Source organism: Drosophila mauritiana, chromosome X, assembly GCF_004382145.1.
Source record: "Drosophila mauritiana strain mau12 chromosome X, ASM438214v1, whole genome shotgun sequence".
Taxonomy (NCBI): Eukaryota; Metazoa; Arthropoda; class Insecta; order Diptera; family Drosophilidae; genus Drosophila; species Drosophila mauritiana.
This window is the reverse complement of record NC_046672.1, coordinates 22,739,466-22,757,941: the sequence shown is the minus strand read 5'-3', so window position 1 is coordinate 22,757,941 and position 18,476 is coordinate 22,739,466. Positions and strand designations below refer to the sequence as shown.

Below are 18,476 nucleotides of genomic sequence, written 5' to 3'. Positions count from 1 at the left end.
GGAGGATTAGATTAGCATACAGGTAACGATGTACTTAGTTAGGGATCCTGGCTTAGCTTTGACTGCACAGTCCCACTTACCTCCATACAGAAATTCATCTGATAAAAGTACACTTTGATTGCTTATCATACTAGTCAACATATTAGACAATTCGTGGAACCGAAACCATAAGGCCGTCAATTTTGAGAGATGATGACCTATTTGATTTTGACGTGGAGAGAAATCTTATAATTGCTGGATGGGAATATTTTATTTACTTTTTACAACCTGTGTGCCTTCTGGCTGAGTTTATAAAATTAGTAAATATATATAAATAGTTATCCCTAGAAATCCTCATCGCTGTGGTGCTCCGCTTTATTGGCGGTCTTCGGTCTAAGTGGCAGTTCGCCAGTTAACTTTGAAATGCTAATGTCATCGATCGAGTTCAGATCAACTAGGGGTGAATGAGGTGAAGTTTAGTTATAAATTCAAGGCATAGCTACACGACTTACAATCGTCATCGCCGGCTCCCAAGGCAATATTGCTCATCCCACTTATCCCGCTGATAGCGCTCATGCCACTCATGCCACTCATTCCGCTCATGCCCATGATCTCACCCACATCCAGTTCGCTTTCGGAGCTCCCGAAGCTGCTGTCGTCGTCCCGTGAGTTGAGCATACTGCTGCCGGGTCCGTTGCGGCCGTTTCGATGGGTGCCACCGGCGTCTCCTCCAGTCGCAACACCTCTCCTGGAGCCGCGGGCTGCCCTGGCATCAGTACCTCCATCCGGGCCGGCTGCGCCTCTTCCTTGGATTTTCGTTATTTGAGCTGGTAAATAGGTTTGTGAAATTAGAACTTCCTTACCTCCGACTGCCTTCCTGCTTCTACCCGTTGTGGGTCTAATCCTGGAGGTGGCGGTACCAGGACGTTTTCCCTGGGCGGAAACCACGCTGTTCTGTTGCATCAGCTTGTCCTCGTCCCGTATGTCGGGTATCTCCGAGTCCAGGCCGAAGACACTCCTGCCATTGACCACCATTTCGAGGCGGGAAAGTGCTTCGCCACCATCATCGCCCTCATCCTCGTCATCCAGATCGTCCTCGTCATCGTCGTCCTCGATGAGTCCATCCGGGATGAAGGGCATTGAGTTCTCTGCCGGCTTTTGCAGAATGGGTGAGGCGATAGGTGTGGCACGTTTAGTCCGCAGGTCCAGCTGGGACTTTAGAGCATCGCGTACATGCAGCCTGAGAAAGTAGCGCTGGAAAAGCTCCTGCAACTCCTTTTCACAGTCCTCGAACTCGGCCATGTGCGCCGGTCGAATGCGCTGCAGTGCCTCCAGTCTTTGGCGGGTTCGCTCGAGCTCCGCCCGACGGCGCTGCAGCTTGGAGCCCAGAGCATTGAGCTCCACCTTGGCTGCCTCCAGTTGGGCTCTACTCGATTGGAGGCGAACTTGGCTAGCTTGGATGGCGTTCTTCAGGGTCCGCTCCACGCTGAGCAGCTCCAAGGGTCGTTGGGCCTGAGACATCAGCGATTCCTTGTGGAGCAGTTCCTTCGAAAGCATCTCGCATATGGTTGTGCCTCGCTGGGTTAAGTCTGTGGCCAGTTCCCGAGCCTTACGCAATTCCTCTATTTTATCGCCAATATCCACGGGGTTTAGGCTCCGGTACTGGTCCCTTTGGTCCTCCTCGTCGTTGTCCGCTTCGTTTTGTCCTGGGAATGTCAAGAGTCGGGTTACCTTCTGTAGCTCTGCCGCCGTAACCGCAGCGGCTTCATACAGTTTTCGGGGATTAATACGAATGGCTGCCTTGGTCACAAAAAACTCGGTCGCCGAACGGACGAGAAGAACCCGCTGCTCCTCCGATTCAACGCCGCCGGGTAAAGTGGCACCTGGTTCCATTAGTCCTGCTAGCCATTGAAGGAGCTCGGCAACTATGTGGAAACTGGCCAGGCTGCCATGCTGATTGGCCAGGGATTGGAGGGGAAACACGCGCGGGAACCCCAACAGCTTAAGATGTTCCCCCAGATCTGGAAGAGTGTCAGTCTGCCCGTGTTAGGTGGAGGAAGGTAGAGGAGGAAGTCAGTACGCACCTCGCACATCCTTGAAGGACATTCCTGGTTTCCGACGAGTTCACCTGTTTTCGCTGCGCCGGCTGCGCTGGCAATTGCATTTTCCACACCGTCATTTGTTGTGGTCGTTGGAGCTTTTGTTTGGGCCACCGAATCCCAAATTTATGGTTGCTAGGTTACGGAAAATGCACAGCGAGAAAATATGATAACGACCTCTAAGCATTGATCTATTTCTAAAATATATTATTAATATTAAACTAAGATTATTGTCAACAATATATTTCGAAAGACTAATAATTGGTAATTTTTTTGAATTTAGATTTAAATAGGTTTTGGTCCTTTTACTTTAATACTTAAACATACACAGATTGCTATCAGGTGTCATATGAAACTTATCGCAGTGTACCCCTGCTATCTTTGGCTAACATTCATTCGATTGCTGTGGACGGTCGCACGGAGTTCACCTGGGAAACGGTTGCGCGGTTTCCATTCCATCAAAAATGTAAGGGTTGCTAAGAACGAATTATTGAAATACGATAATTGGGATTTTTAAAAATTAAGCTTGCCTGACAGAGGGCGCCACTATCTCAACTGAAATTAACCTGTTGGACACATAATTTCAAGTTGTTCTACATAGCCCTTATTAATCTTGTAATTAATTTAGCAAGCCACAGATTTTATCTAATTTCCGCTCAATTTCAATCTACTCCTTAATGCCACTGCCAGACTTTAATCAGCGATGACTTTTAGTTTCCGTCCTGCGATTGAAGTCTAGAGGAAACACAAGAGACGAACAAAAATAGTTTTAGACATTTTAAGCACCGTATAACCAAAGACACTAGAATAAGTGTCTAGTGTCTTTGGTTATACGCAAGTGGAGAAAAGGCAATTTTGGCCGTCACCAAATAAGTGGCTTGAAAACCAATGTTTCGCCGTTGATGATCTTAGATAAATAATTAGATCTTACTAATATTTATATTTATTATACTTTTTCATATTATATTAATTTCCTCGTTTCTGTGCTCGCTTCTACATCGCGTCTATCTTCTCGCGTTCGTAATGTATGTATGAATGTTGAATTCTAAACCATATATATGTAAAATGCAAGGATGGATGGCTGGCTTCTCGAGTTGTGGAGTGTTTATTGTTGGCTAAGAGAGTATCATTATGAAATTGCAAATTAAGAATTGCTCTCACAAACTTCATGTGCTCTTCTTTTTGCGTTCTTTTTCAAACTTTTCTTCTCTTCTATTTTATCGATATCATACCGCTTAGCTATTGATTAAAACTATCGGTTGATGCTTAAATTATTTCTGGACAACAACCCGCTAGTTACACATACGTATTTAGGGTAACAACATTAATTTGAAATATGATATATAAGAAACTGAAAAATCAATGATTGATGTTAAAAGTGTGATGTCTAAGAGCTCTCAACAGCTGTTCTGTATCTGTGAATATACATACAGCTTAATTTGCTAGATTTGCAAGTTTTCTCGTTTATTGTTACATTCATATATTTCCAGATCATGCTTATAATCGACTTATTAATCAACGATTAACCAAAATAAAATTCGTCAAATAAGAGGTTCAAAAAAATAAATCTGGAGATGTCCTCAGCAACTACCGGAATACAAGAGACAGGTTTTAAAAACTCTAGATTTGTCAGGAGCTTTGCGGTGAGAAAAAAAGAGAATGTAAGTAGGATAAAACGAATTTTAAAAAAGGCTGTATATGTATATTCAGACAATTGGATTTGGTTGGAGCATATGATTATCTGCTGATTGGAGCCCTACAATTTATCGGTGGACAGTTAAGAGGGCTTCCTTACCTATAGATTGAATTACATATATTTTTTCAATCTTCCGTTTTCGTTGCATTGAGAAAAATTGGTCTAATTAACGAGTGATGTATTCGTTAAAAAGAAAGACTATTGAAAAAGTTTCTACCCGATTGGTCTTAGTAGGGTTTTCACCTTTCTTTCCCACTGACAGCTAAAAAAAACCAAAAGGAAACCCTGTCAGGTTGTGACTTTACTTTTAGCCTAATTTTCTCAGAGACGTTTGCATATTGTAATAGCCACGCCACAGCTATGGCCCCAAGGAAATGGATCTCGAGGATTGCACCACGCAGTCTGGCGACAGTGGAGCAAGTGACTAAGCGCACCAACTGCCGCTCGGTTGGCACCCAAACCGATGTCCTGGCTAAGGGTCCGGCAAAGCGCAAGAAGGTCCAGAACAAGGTCAAGTTTCTGGCTTCGCAGCCACCGCCGTCCCAGTACTTGGCCACCCACCTGAAGCCGGCAGTCAATCCACAGGCAACTCAAACAATAAAACGGCGTCCGGATACATTCTCATATTTTCTCCCCGGTCCTAATGAGAAGTCTTCACAGGCGGTGGCCGACCGAATCGCTGACGCAACCGATCGGGTCATCACCGCAAGCTCCGGAGAACGGCAGATAAGCTTCATGAGGTCTGTGGTGAGCAACCGCCGCGAAGAGGCCAACCAGTGGGATCGTAACCGTCTGAAAATTTTGCTGGCCCAGATCAATGGCGATCCACCGCCACGCTGGAACTCGGCCACCCAGTTGTGGCTAGAGGTCGACATGCTGGAGAAGCGCATAGAGGCCTACGACCAAGGGGAACTGCCGAATGTTAAGAATCGCAATTTGGACAGGAAGAAGGATAAGGGGCCGTCAGATGAAGAGGACCAGCGGATGACTTTAAAGGGAACGCGCCGTACATAGACGGATCACCCTTGGCACCTTTTCATACTACGAAACTCGAATATTTTATATTCAATGGCTAATCTATAAAGTCGAACTCGACTTTGATACATGCACATTGCATTTATTTGTACACACAAAAAATGGATTCGTTCAAATACTTAAGCGATTCATTATTTAATTGTGATCACTGAATAAGTTATGGCGAAATATTGATTTGCAATCATTACAGTGGAAAATGGTAATTTGGCCATATCTTAAAGCAAATAAATCAGCGAAGGATATGGATTTTTTTAATTACCGTAAAATAGATTTATAATTTTAAGGACGCAAGCGTCAGCATCATCATTGATGATGATTGATTTTTTTAAACAACGCATTTTTGACGAACTTTCGCTGTAATTGATTTTTGGTAGAATAGCCCGATATGCCAGACCATATTTAAAGCAGCCGTCCCATTTTGGGCTTCATTCCGGGCAGCCATGCGATTCAGTCTGTTTTTTAATTGCAAAACAAGTGGTGTGGATCGCTGTTACCATATGAATGCCCCGAGTCGCGGCGATGACAGCCACTCACATGGGTCCTTGGTCCTGTGTGCTGGCTCCTTGGTCCTTGGCCTTCTCCTCAGCTGAAAGCCAACTTAGCCACGCCCCAGGTCCCAGCCCACTCGTACCCACACACACCATCACACCGAACTAGTACACACACTCACACCCATGGCACATCTTGTTGGGCTTAGGTTTGGGCGTGGGCTTTTGGCCATGCTTGAGTCTTTGTGCATATTTAGGCAGCATCTGGCGGAGAGCAGGTGGCGAAGGTTGCGAAGGATGCCAAGGATGCCGAGGATGCAGTCGCTCCCCATGTCACATGGCCTGCATTTGACGAATTTTCACGCGTCACGCTCAAAGGATTCCTGCACGTCCCAACCGCCAGTTTTGTCTGATATTCCGGATGTTTACACGGCGCGCAGAGTATCCAAATTGGTTCTTTTAAAATATATCACGAAACCGTAAGTAGGGGCTCATATGCAAATGTAGTCCAACTTTGTATAGGTTGTGTAAAACAGAGAGGGAGCTCAGTGAATCATCCTTATTTTAAAGGGATGCTATATCTCATAAACTAATATATTGACTTTGAAGTAATAATTTTTTCATATTTCTGCATAAACTTCAAGTGAAATCAGGGGCTGCTGGCGAGGGGGCATTGTTGTTGGTGTTTGGGGACCTCCAAATTGGTACTGCCTCGTGGTTATTCAGGGGGCTGAGGTGGTCATATCAGCGTGGGCGGGGCTCGGGGGATGGGGGATGGGAGGCGAACGAAGTCATCTTAGCTGGTTCTATTAACTCCATTGGTCCCGTCATTTGGTGGCCGGCGTCGGCTTGCATGTACTTATGTCAACATGTGCATATATTTGCATTGCCCCGGGAGACGCTCTGTCCGACTGCGCTTCTCACGCCAAAGTACAGCCGAGTTGGACATTTATTAGCCATCTGTCTACCCTTCCAGGACTCCAATGTCGCCAGCAGCTATAGACATAGGAACATTGTGCAACGACTTTTCCTTTCTCTATTTCTTCAACAAAGGCTACCCACTAATAAAGTTATGGGCCAATTGCCGAATATTTTTATTTCAGAACGAGGTTCACAAACATATTCTTTTTCAAGGAGTTCCAGAACCTGCTGATACGGCTGCAGTAGTGCCAGGAGGCGGTGGACGCGGTCGAATGCTTCACCAGAGGAGTAGTGAAACTGATCGGCAGCTGGTAAGCCACGAACTGAACTCAACTCCGCTTTTTGCCGACCCTGAAAGAAATGGCTACATTATTTAAAATTAAAAGTTAACATTCCAACTTACCGTCAGCAGCTGAGTGCCAAGAAGAACAGCAGAAAGAAGCGCAGCGCATCCTGAGTCTTTCTCTTTGTATATCTTTGTCAAAAATTACTTGTATAATGCTCGTTAAATTAGTTCGCCCATTGTATACATATACTGTAATTGGCACGTTGATTTTGCCATAATATTATTTCAACAAATTCACAGTTATTTTGTGCATTCGAACTTACATTTTTCGGGAATGGATTTTGGTTTGAAGTTGGCAGTTACATGTTTGATTTCATTCATTCATGTACATATAAGAGCTGTACACTATTCGCAAGCAAAAAGAAAAAAGGTTTCTAAAAAAGTTATATCGAAGTAAGAAGTTTTAAAATTTGACATTTGCCAACCAAATAAATTGTATTCATCTGAAGAAAAAGTTAGGGAAATACATTTTTACTTAATCTTACCTCATCTAATTTTATATTAAGCTAAATTATCACTTGTGTATTCTGTAATAATTCAATATTATTTTATTTGGTATTGAGCTAATCTTTTTGTATTTCCTAGGGGTCATCACTGACAGCATATGGGCTTTGCAGGCGGGCGTTCGAATGGCCAAGTTGGCCATTGGAAGCGTTAAAGTTCCGTCAACGTTTCGCAGAGCCAATCTGCATCAGACTACAAACAGGCATTGAGTCAGGCACACCGACATCAAGGGGTTAAGTGGGGTCTCGGGTAGGTACGAGGGTGTCCATGCAGGGGGTTAGGGGGGCTGGCGGATGAGGACGGTGGGCGGGGCAGTGGCGAAACTTATGCACATAAACTACCATGTGCAACTATAAACAGAAGGCGAATGAATGAAACCCGAGACGCAAGCCTTCAAGGAAGCACAACTTATTTAACATTTGGTCCACTGACTAAACGCTTAATTAAACTAAATTAATGTCAGGGCTGTGAACCACTCCGGAGATGAACCACTACGGAGATGAACCACTCCGAACCAAAACGGCTCAGATCCTTTAGAAATCAAGTTCAATCAAGTTCAATCAAGCAATCAAGTTCGGTTTAAAAAAAAACAGAATCTATTAATCACACAATAAAGTTTCTCTCCCAAATTTTTACAATCAGTTTATTACATTCCGAATAAATATTAAATTGATGTCCTCTAAATATCTTCAGCCATCCTCCCACAAAAACTCCACGCAAACCTACTTTAAAATTCTAATTAAATATTGGCAGAATTTCTGGTAGATAACTAGTCGTTTGGCACAACAATATAAAAATGTTTGTGCCTAATTTAATTTAAATTGAATGGCATTAGCACAAATGTCCTGTCATTAGCAGGCACACTTGATCCTCCTTTGTGGTTTTCGATGCAGGAGAGCGAATATTAGTAGTTAGGACATTTCATTGCTAGGCAATTGTGGTTCGATTGCTTAAATCAAGGCTGGCTTAACATTTCGCGTTGAAATTCGGAAAGATCTGCCATTTTAATTTTAACTGCAGGATTCCAACTTTGACATAGCTTATATATATGTTTCCGCGTTCCCTAGAGTTTAAAGAAAATATTAGAAATACCTTCCTTACTAATCGTAAATTGTTTTATTATACATTGCCCTATATTAAATTAAATTTTAATTTTTATTGAGTGTTGCTCATTCGATAATCAGTACATCCGCAAGATCACATGTGTACAATGAACACTATTAAAAAATAGATTTAAAATTTCTATACTCCCTGAATTCTTAGTTATTTGAAAACAACATATACCAGTTACTTTACTTTAATTTTTTCCATCAAGTACCTGGTCTTTGAATATTTTAGATTCACTGCGCTGGAATTGTATGTATTGCAATTGTGCATGTATGAAAACATTTTTCCACCTTCAAAATCAAGTTAAATGTTGAGTGTGCGCTTTACCATCGTTTCACATTGGTAATAAATAATAGAACTGCCCCTCCCCCTGCCAGAAATACAAAACGATTTGTCAAAAAGCAAAACTCAAATTGAACCAAATGCCGAGTTAGAAGTACATGTGTGTAAATATGTAGACGAATGAGTTAACGCACAGAAATTGTTTTGTTCTTTGACCGCAGTAATCGATAGCCTAAATAAGATTTGGATTTTTTAACTTTGGAACAAAATACACCATACATTGAAGAACTTTATTGAAAGAAGAAACGAAAATCAGAATACATACATATGTATTCTCTTACACCATATTCGTCCAACGAGGCGGCATTAGTGATCGCAGGCATACCGATTCTAGGCCTATTAGCACAGGAAAACAAAGTGATCTTCAACCAAACCGACTGATTTTAACCAAAGACACTGGAATAACAAGATGCGTAACGGCCATACATTGGTTTGGCCAAAGACACTAGAAGTGTCTTTGTCTTTTTTTTTCTAGTGTCTTTTGTTGCACTGTTTGTGCATGCGTGCATTGCACTTGGTGTACAGATTTCTTATTTTCAACAATTTTATTATGACAGGAATTCGTTTGATCGCCTTTTGGTTATTTTCAAATGGAAAAATTTTAAATATATTTGGAGTGACATCTTTTGTATAAATATACGTACATATGTAAGTTATCCAACCCGTAAATATAGCACTCTACCGCGGTTGATAAACAAAATGAAAATTCCAATCTCAGCAGCATTTCCTTTGTCCTTGTTATGTCTTCGCTAATTAAACAGTAACAATTTTGATTTGTATGCAAAACGAATATTTTACATACATATTTTTGTCTGCTTTAGATTTGTGACGCCATAATTTCTTGCGCCGTTCTGTGTGGAAAATCGTTTTTAAAAGCATTACCAGGTTTGTGATTCATCAGCCGATAGTTTGTTTTCCCTTGCCACTTTCATTTGGGTATTTTCTTCAATTATTATTTTTAGTTCATGTTCGATTGTATTTTGCATTTTCAATTAGGCCTGGGAGAGTACATAAATATATATGTAAGTTTGCGGTGGCATGCGTTTGAAGAGGTCGGAAATTTGATTTATAAATAATATTTTTGTTTTAGGCTGGAAATTATATCGATCAATCGTACTATTCTTGAAATATTTTCCCTATTTCCCCCCAAGATAAAAATTCAAATTCAAAGTAGATTCCTTCAAAATATTTAAACGTATATTGAACTCGATCAGGATCGACAGCAAAGTCGCTTAGTCCATGTCCACATGCCACCTGTTCGTATGATTGGCTTGGGAACTTTAAAGCTACAGACTTAAAAATAAAATAAGCTTAAAACTAAACTTTAATTAAATTCTGGCGTTAAAAATATTTGGGTTAAGAACTCGATCGTATTATTTTTTCAGATTTTTTATGCAAAAGATCAAATACTGCAATTTAATTGGGCAATTTATTTTAATTATATAAATGACTAAATTGGCAGGCTTACTACACATTTTTGGGCTTGGCAAAGTTCAAATCAATTAAAAACCGCTTAACCGGCAAATATCGGTACGTTGCAGATGCCGGCAATTCCAACTCAATTACATTCCCCCCAAGGCACCAAACCTAAATGCATTAATATCTCATTTCAGACTTTAAGGTTTAAAGTGACTGCGATTGGGGGATGATGACGCCAATCTGTCACAATTAATGCCGCCAAAGGCGCCCACGATTCACGATTTAAGAGGCCTACGAAGTCTGGGCCCAGATGTTGGCATATTTACACCGAAGTGCAGGAGCCACGACGGGTGCGGACTTATCTCGAAAATGTGAAAAAGTTTGGCGCTTCAGCTTAGCCCGGATTGAATAAGCTGTTTTTATAATGGGGTCGTCAATGTAAATACATTAATATAAAAAATTAATATATTTTCCTGCTTTTGTTTACTTAAAATTTAAGAAGCTAGTTTTCAAGTTTTATTCAAAGAGTTTTTTGTGTGTTACAAAATACCAAAATATACATATATATTAAAATTGGCAGCACTGATGGTAGCAAGGGACGATGCCATTAAAGCCATGTTAATCGATATTCTGTTGCTCAACACGTGCCTTTTCATTACCCTCAGGCCAGTCTCCCTCTACCACCCACCACAAATTATCCGACCCAACGCCAAGTTTTCGCGGCCTCCCTTGGGAAAGTTGAAATAGGCAGGACGCTCCCAAGTGTTTCAGGTGACGCCCACCTCGCTTAACGCCCGCTTTTGGGGCGTGGTAGGCAGGAAGTCACGGCGAAATACTTGAAGGGCAATCACTAATCGTTGCTGTCCTCCAAAAACTTGGTTTTTTCTCTTCCTGGATATCGTGGGAATGTATCCGGACTTCAACTATAACAAGAGAGAATGTAATAGTCGAATTCCTAGAATTCAGATGCTCGTTTTTCAGCTAGTACAGTGCTAGGGAAATGCTCAACATATTGTTGACATATTGATAAAAATTGGAAGGACAAATAATATAATGAACAAACATCCAACAATGTATAGGAGTGAAAATCCTCCACATCTTTAAAATTTTCATTCCTAATCATACCCTTTCAGCTTTTAAAGTTTCCGAGATCGCGACGTTTATGCGGACAGACAGACGAATCTTGTATACATTAGTAATCTACAAGTGAGGGTGTAAAAGCGAACTTAAGGCGGATGATTGACGATGAGTTGACGAAAGCTATCTTAAGTGCCCAAGTGTTGCAGTTGGGGTCGATGATAGAACCTTATTGATAGGTAACACAATCCGGCGACGATTTTGGTGGCGCTCCCCTTTGAGATTCCTGTTGGGCGATCTGGCCCGGTTATTACTCTTAAATTGCTTAGAATATGTCCAATGACCAAGTCGGGAGAGGATTAGGAATATGGCGGGGACCATGACTAAATGCAAATCTTAGCTCAATCGCAGCTTTACCGACGAGCCATCGAGTTGCAGCCAAGTCAACTTAAAATTATAAATATGTGTGTGAAATTAATAAACAGTAAGTTCGAAAGTTTAGTTTCACGCGAAAGTATTTATTTTTACATTTGTCCATAGAATAACCGGGGGGCCAACATAAAGGGCCCAGGTAATCTTGCATTGGAGGTCGGATAAATAAGTATCTCTTGAAGCCAGTTTGCCGTAACCACGACTAGGAGAGTCAGGATCTCAATGCATGATTTTTTAATATTTGAAAAATACACAATAAAGTTTTCGAAACTATTTTTAAAAATAATAAAAAACAAATGTGTATAAAAAAATTTATTGTTGAGCAATGCATTAAGTGCACAAATGAAAGTAGTGCCTTCTCTATGGTTTTATGAAAATAATTAATGTTATGCACATAGAACAGATCTGGTAAACAAACTTATAAAAGTTTATAATAGGCAGGGCGTGAATTTTTAATTATTATTTCATATCATCATATTGCTACGAAATTGGCCACAACTCCAAATATGTAAATTCGTTTCTTCGATCAGAATTGATTTCGGCCCGAAAATCGTCTTCTAGCACAACACGTGTTCTCGTCTCTTGTTTTTACTCACACAAGCAAGCAAATTCTATTTTTAGATTTCTTACGCTCTCAGCGTCAGCAAGCGGAAAGAGAGCAAATTTGGCCTTCACCAAAAAAGTGGCTGCATAGTGCGAAACGAATGTATGACCGTTACGCATCTTGTTATTCTAGTGTCTTTGGCAAAACCCATGACCAGCTGCTTAAAAAAAGGAGCAAAGAGAGATACGCAAAAACTTGAGTACATAGAGGCATTCGAAAAACATAAGGCTTTGATAATTCGAGACCCAATTTAACAATTACTTGATTTTGAAAAGAAATTTGTTTTAACCACAGACGCAAGTAACTTGGCCCTCGGGGCTGTCCTTTCTCAAAACGGTCATCCTATATCTTTTATTAGTAGAACACTTAACGAACACGAATTACAGTGCTATCGAACAAGAATTACTCGCCATAGTTTGGGCCACTAAAACGTTTCGACATTATTTACTAGGGCGACAATTTTTCATTGCTAGTGACCATCAACCTCTTAGATGGCTTCAAAACTTAAAGGAACCGAATGCTAAGTTAGATTAAGCGAATACCAATTAAAATTGTATTTAAAGAAAATCACTTCTTTCCAAATAGCCAACTACTAATTCAGAATATAATAAACGAATGCAACATATGCAATTTGGCTAAAACAGAACATAGAAACACCAAAATGCCTAACCTAAACACTTAAACCGGAACATTGCCAAGAAAAGTTTGTGGTAGATAATTATTCATCTGAGGGAAAACATTACATCAGTTGCATTGATATTTATTCTAAATTCTCTACACTTGAAAAAATTAAAACTAAGGATTGGATAGAATGCAGAAACTCATTAATGCGCATTTTTAATCAATTAGGTAAACCCAAATTACTACAAGCAGACAGAGACGGAGATTTCTCCAGTTTAGCTTTGAAGCGATGGCTTGAAGAAGAAGAAATCGAATTACAGCTCAATACACAAAACAATAAATGAAAAAATTCCTATAATCAATTCATCTGATGATGAAGAAGTAAAATTAAGCAAGATAGAAACAGTCCTTTACACATCCAGCCATAAAATTAAACATGACACTACTGGACAGACACCTGCTCCAATTTTTTAAGATATGTATCATTTAAGCCATTTTTGATGCTGTATGCAAAACATAAAACAAGAAAAAATCAAAATCAAAACACACACACACAACAAATAGAAATAGAAGAAACTCCCTTTCCCACACAATATCCATCAATCCCAGCCCAAGTATAGTCTTCTCTTTGAGGGGAGGATAGTGACGTATTTGGGTGGTCCAAACCGGCCACTTCAATTATTATGACTCGTTAGAACTGAAATTAAGATTGTTATCGCACAAGTTATTAAATGCATTTATCCGTAGTTCTAAAATATTTGTAGACATCCATGATTTTCGTCATGAAGGACTTATATAAATCTGGTGCATACAGGACGAGTATAGGGCTTTCGGAATTGATGGAATGATGGAAGAACACGTTCAATTCCAATCCTTTTAATTGCTCTTATGTGCATCACAAACACTATTTCGAAATAGCTTCTATAAATAGTACTTCAAAATTAGAACCAGAATTAAATTTGCTTAATTATACCTTCTACTGACAGAACACGAAGATGGAATTCTTATATTTATGGGAGAAGAGATAGACATAACTGCAAGACTGTCTAGCAATTCAGTAAGGGATACCTTTGCAACCAAAAAAGGCACATATGTATGTATGTATGTATATAGATACATACATAAGTATATAAATTTTTGGAGCAACCCAGTTTTTTTGACAAATGAATACCGCAAGGATAAAGAAGCTTCGGGTGGTTAAAGGCATTAAAGGTTGGGTTGGCAATGCTGCTGTGTTTCCTATGGAATGCTGAGTCAGCATTGCTGATTTCCTCGACTTTATTGAAGGAATTAAAAATATATGTCCTTGTTTTTTTCATACATTGCAGTTTTGTGCTCCTGGCGTTTACATTTACTAAGATAAATAAATGTGGTTTTAATTAATTAATCGTAATGCCATAAAAATATAATTTGCGCATGAAGTTATCGCAAAGTATTTAATCTATTTAATATTTACACATCCGTTTCGGGAGGTTCTTTTGGGCATGTTTTATTTATTAACTAATAACGGAGGAAGTTTGATTTCGAGAGTTCTTGGAATATTCGAATCCGTGTGAATTCAATGGTATTTATTTATAATTACGCTAATTTTATATCCAATTGTCAGCCAGTGCGTTTTCCCTTAACAACGCTTAAGTTGAAGACCGAATTTAATTGCTACGTAAATTGCGCAGCTGCTGCGATGTTGCAAATATAAGTTGCCGCACTTTCCCCCCACTTTCCTTTTGCTTACTCTCACCTTTTTTCTAGCCCAACCACAAAGTCACGTGCCTGTGTGCTGGGTGTGTATTTGTAAAGTGGGCGTAACAAAAAGGCGGAGGGTTAATTGTTAAGCGGCGTGTGACTTTTCCAGCCACAACTTCCAAGCCTCGCACGCACGCAGACACACAGCCGGAAAATGCCACACGAATATGATGTCAAGAGCGTAATTATAGAATTACTTCACATACACACACACTGGAATGATATGGCAGGGGGGTGGTGGGGAGGGTGTTCTGCAAAAAGTCAGGTGGCCCATGAAGGGACTTGGTAATATTATGCAATATAAAGTGGCAACTTGTAAATGTGTAAAAATGCCTGTTACAACTCAGACACGTGGGTATGTGGGTATGTATGTGCATCGTTGGGGTTCGTGTGTATGTGTGTCGCTCAAATAACAAAAAACCAAAACATGGCCATCCGGTTAGCTGACACCAAGCAAGCAGCAGAAACAGCAACAGTAACAGTGGCAATGGTAATGGTGACGGTAACTTCCACGTCCGTGGGCGGCAAGCCACGCCCCTTCACTAACACAGATACAACACACTCACACACCTGCACCACCGCGGTGCACTATAGACTGAATGGTACCTTTTTATTCTAGTCTAGCCGATTCTAATGTCTTTGGTACGGGGTTTTTAAAATATCTGTTACGCAACACTAAAGTCATATCTTATACTAACATACTGATGTAATCAAAACTTAGTATTACGGACTTTTGACCACAAAAAAGTACCATTCAGCCTATAGCGCGGTGCACCGGTTTCAGTATTCGTTTATGCTGTTATGGTAGTGGCAGAAGTTGAAGCCACCAGAAAAAACGAAGGAGAATTCCCAACATTCAGCACCTCAACAAGCAGTACCCTGAAAATATTTGGAGGTGCACCTTGGGTGGGTACACTTTTTCTGGAAACTCCGAGGGACTTAGCTTCACCAGCACAGCACTTTTGTGCTTTAAAGTACACCAAAAGCATAAAATGCGACTCAGGGAACTATTTATAATTTTAAATATTATCACTAATAAACTAACAGAAAAAATACAGCAATAATAATTGGCAACATGTGAACCTAGTGTAGACTACAACGAGTATTATCCAATGATAAGTCATATTTAATAATCACTAACTCCATAATGGTTATTGTAAATGAAAAATACATACATATAAATATTATTGAGTTTAGCTAGCCAGACGAACGTGGATCCGTATATCAGTTTGGGTAGTAACGATTTGGTTATTACTTTGTGTTTATTTTTTTGATTATGTTCTTTTGTATAAGTATTAAGAGCTAAATCGCTTCTATAACACTCGAATTTACTCTCTACGTAGTATTTTCGCTAGTGCTGCATGCATGCCATTGTGGGTGAGTGAGGAAAGCGCGTGCCTTTTGCCGTCCGTGTGGTGGTAGCACACTCCACTCACACAGAGGCACTTGTTCAAGCTGCTCGCATATGCATAGCAAGAAATGTTTATCTTATATTACCGCTCCGCAGTCTAACCAACTCTTTGGCCTTTAGCCCCGCTTTCCTAACCGCCTTTTTACCTCCGTTTTAGCCGTGTTACCCGTTTTACACCCCTTTGCCGAATTCCATATGTGTGTTTTTTGGTGGTGTACTGGCCAAACTTTGTCATTTAGTTAGGTGTAAGTTAGTTTTTTTTGGCTTAGTCGGGCCAACACCTCAAAGAGAGAGAGAGAGAGAGTCAACGAAGGAAAGAGGGCTTAAAGTGTGGGGGGGTGGGTGGTGAGTGGGGTTGGGTTTAGAAGAACTGCATGAAGTTACCTTAATTTAGTGCAGTTTGCGAAATGTACGTACGTGTGGAAGGCAACACTTCCGCTCACCCACAGTGGCCCTGCCAAAGTTGCACTTCCCTTTAAATCAAACACTTGGCGAAACATATGATCGGAAAAGTTGTAAGAACCCTCTTAGGGAGAGTCGTGGAAATGAGGCCACATCAGGATGAATAATTTTAAACATTGCTTTTACAGCTGCAGTCATCAGAATGTAAGTGTTGTAAAGTATGCATTAAATGTGAAGATCTTTTCGCCAAATCAAACTTGTTAAAAATGTAGTACTATAAGCGTATTTTTATATTATTAGTAGAAATTCAGGCTTAAAAGCTATATTTACGAACAGAAATAAATAAGGTATAATTATTCCGAATAGCACACTTGATCTGGTTATACTCATCTATCTGTCGCCTCCGCTTCTAAAAATGAAAATAAAATAAATAAAATCAGGGATCTCCATCTGCGTGCCTAATTTAAACATTCTAGCTTTTAAAGACGGACATGGCTAATCAAGAATATATGTATGTATATGTGTACTTTTTAAGGTCGAAACCACTTCCTTATACCAGTTACAAATGTTTCAACAACTCTACGAGGAACGGGTTTAATACGAATCGCTAAGTTATAACCTCTGTGGAAGAACACATGTGAATGTTTAAATTTATTATGGAGCAGAAATAATAAATAATTTTGCAGAAAATAAGTTATAAATGTAAGAGCTGAATTGACTTACCGTTAACAATGGTAAAAGTTTCATATTTTGAGCAGTTGGGACCTGTTTCGTTTGCTTTTAATTTGCCATTTTTAAAACTATAAAGCCAATAAATATGTCTTCCTTTACCTTAGATCAATTTACCAATTGTTGTCTATACAAATCCAGCGATCCTTAGACACACATTCATTTTTGTGGAGAACGGGCGCATAAATACAACCAACAAATTTTCAATTACTTGTTTGGGATAATATTTTCGGGAAATGCAATTTGTCTGACTAACTTTATTCATTCATTTTGGGGTAGAAGTTGCTGCAAGCGCACAAGCACACAGATTCGCCCACACACAAAATCGCACAAGCTGCGGGCAAACAGCAGCAATAAATGCGCTTTTATGTCCTGTTTCCTTGTTTGTGGGTGTGTATGCGATAGTGTGGGGAAGCGCAGGTTTGCTTGTGTTTGTAGTTTTGTTCGGAAAAACAAAACTTTTGCAAAACGAGTAGGAAAAGAACATTCAGCGGACAGAAAACAAACACTCATATGTAACTACCTATATAGAACTTACTCTTTCTGCTTCTTCTTTCTTTCTTTTCACTATCTATCCTTTCTGGCACTCCTTCTCAATTCTATTTACTCTGCAGGTCCAGTGTTGTTGAGCTGCTTTTAAAAACTGTGTTGGCAACCGTCAAAGTTATTTAATTTCTTCAATTACAAGAACCGTATTTAATATTGCAAATATAGTATGTATTCATATTATATTTTTAAATATTTATATTACTATGTTTTGTTATCCTTTCAGCAATCTTATGACTTTACGCCAACAATTATATGGCACCCAAGTTCCATGAGCCATGTTTTTAAGTACTTTAAGTACTCCGTTCACTTTGCAATTGCCTACTCCCCCGCACCCCACAGAAAGACACATGTATTTACATATAAACATACATACGTCGCGTGTGTTCCCTTTGACGCTATGCCAGTTTTTTACCCGTTGAAATTGTAAAAGTTTTGTGATATTTTCAGCGCCTTTTGGGCGCGCATTGTCAGCGTTGCCTACATGGCCTTCTACACTTAAAAGCATATTCAAAACTATCTTTTGGATAGATTTACACTTGTAATTTATCTTGAGGTATTTGGAATAACTTTGGGCTCGGAACTCAGTAACATTAGAGCCGTGTGTAGGTAATTTCACTTCCAAATAATAAGAGGACTTCCGAAATTTTTTCGAGTGCGTAACGCTTCCGTTGATGGTGTCGTGTCCTCGACGTGTGAAGTTCGCCGTTTTTGTTATTGCCTGTGTCGTGTCTAATTTCTGTTTTAAATACATAGTTGATATTGCTGGCAAAAGTTGTAAATTGCGCTTTTGGCTGCTGCTTGCAGTTCCGCTGAATAATGCATAAATGCAATTTGCAACTTGAATTGTGTGTGGTCGCTCTGTTTTCATTGGACTCGGTCACACTTTTGGGAGACGAACGCGACTACCAGATGGCGCCAGCGGGACCGTCGATTCCGTCGTGATTTATGCCAGGCAGTTATCGATTGTCAGTT

At 40.1% G+C, this 18,476-nt stretch overlaps 2 protein-coding genes across 4 annotated transcripts; one reads left to right on the top strand and one right to left on the bottom strand.

Annotated features, from left to right (window-relative positions):
* Positions 1-242: 242 nt before the first annotated feature.
* Positions 243-2,884, bottom strand: LOC117147254 (clusterin-associated protein 1). Of its 3 annotated transcripts, XM_033314075.1 has the most exons (5): positions 2,406-2,884; positions 2,064-2,213; positions 843-2,000; positions 492-785; positions 243-433 (listed from the first exon to the last, which is right to left on the bottom strand). In XM_033314075.1, exons 2-5 carry the CDS (start codon positions 2,083-2,085, stop codon positions 324-326), a joined length of 1,584 nt encoding a protein of 527 aa, XP_033169966.1. In that variant the 5' UTR covers positions 2,086-2,213; positions 2,406-2,884; the 3' UTR covers positions 243-323. The 3 variants fall into 3 exon arrangements, with proteins under 3 accessions (XP_033169966.1, XP_033169964.1, XP_033169965.1); XM_033314073.1 differs by having other exon boundaries at positions 492-2,000; XM_033314074.1 differs by lacking the exon at positions 2,406-2,884 and having other exon boundaries at positions 492-2,000; positions 2,064-2,251.
* A 1,218-nt stretch (positions 2,885-4,102) lies between these two features.
* On the top strand, positions 4,103-4,894 carry LOC117147797. The gene has a single exon (XM_033314846.1). It carries the CDS (start codon positions 4,135-4,137, stop codon positions 4,786-4,788), a length of 654 nt encoding a protein of 217 aa, XP_033170737.1. The 5' UTR covers positions 4,103-4,134; the 3' UTR covers positions 4,789-4,894.
* Positions 4,895-18,476: the final 13,582 nt, after the last annotated feature.

Coding starts and splice junctions, on each gene's coding strand:
- LOC117147254 (XM_033314073.1), bottom strand. CDS start 2,085: ATGTCCTTCAAGGATGTGCGAG. Junction 2,001..2,063: donor GTCCTTCAAGGATGTGCGAG/GTGCGTACTGAC, acceptor ACACTCTTCCAG/ATCTGGGGGAACATCTTAAG. Junction 434..491: donor GGGAGCCGGCGATGACGATT/GTAAGTCGTGTA, acceptor ATTCACCCCTAG/TTGATCTGAACTCGATCGAT.
- LOC117147797 (XM_033314846.1), top strand. CDS start 4,135: ATGGCCCCAAGGAAATGGATCTCGAGGATTGCACCACGCAGTCTGGCG.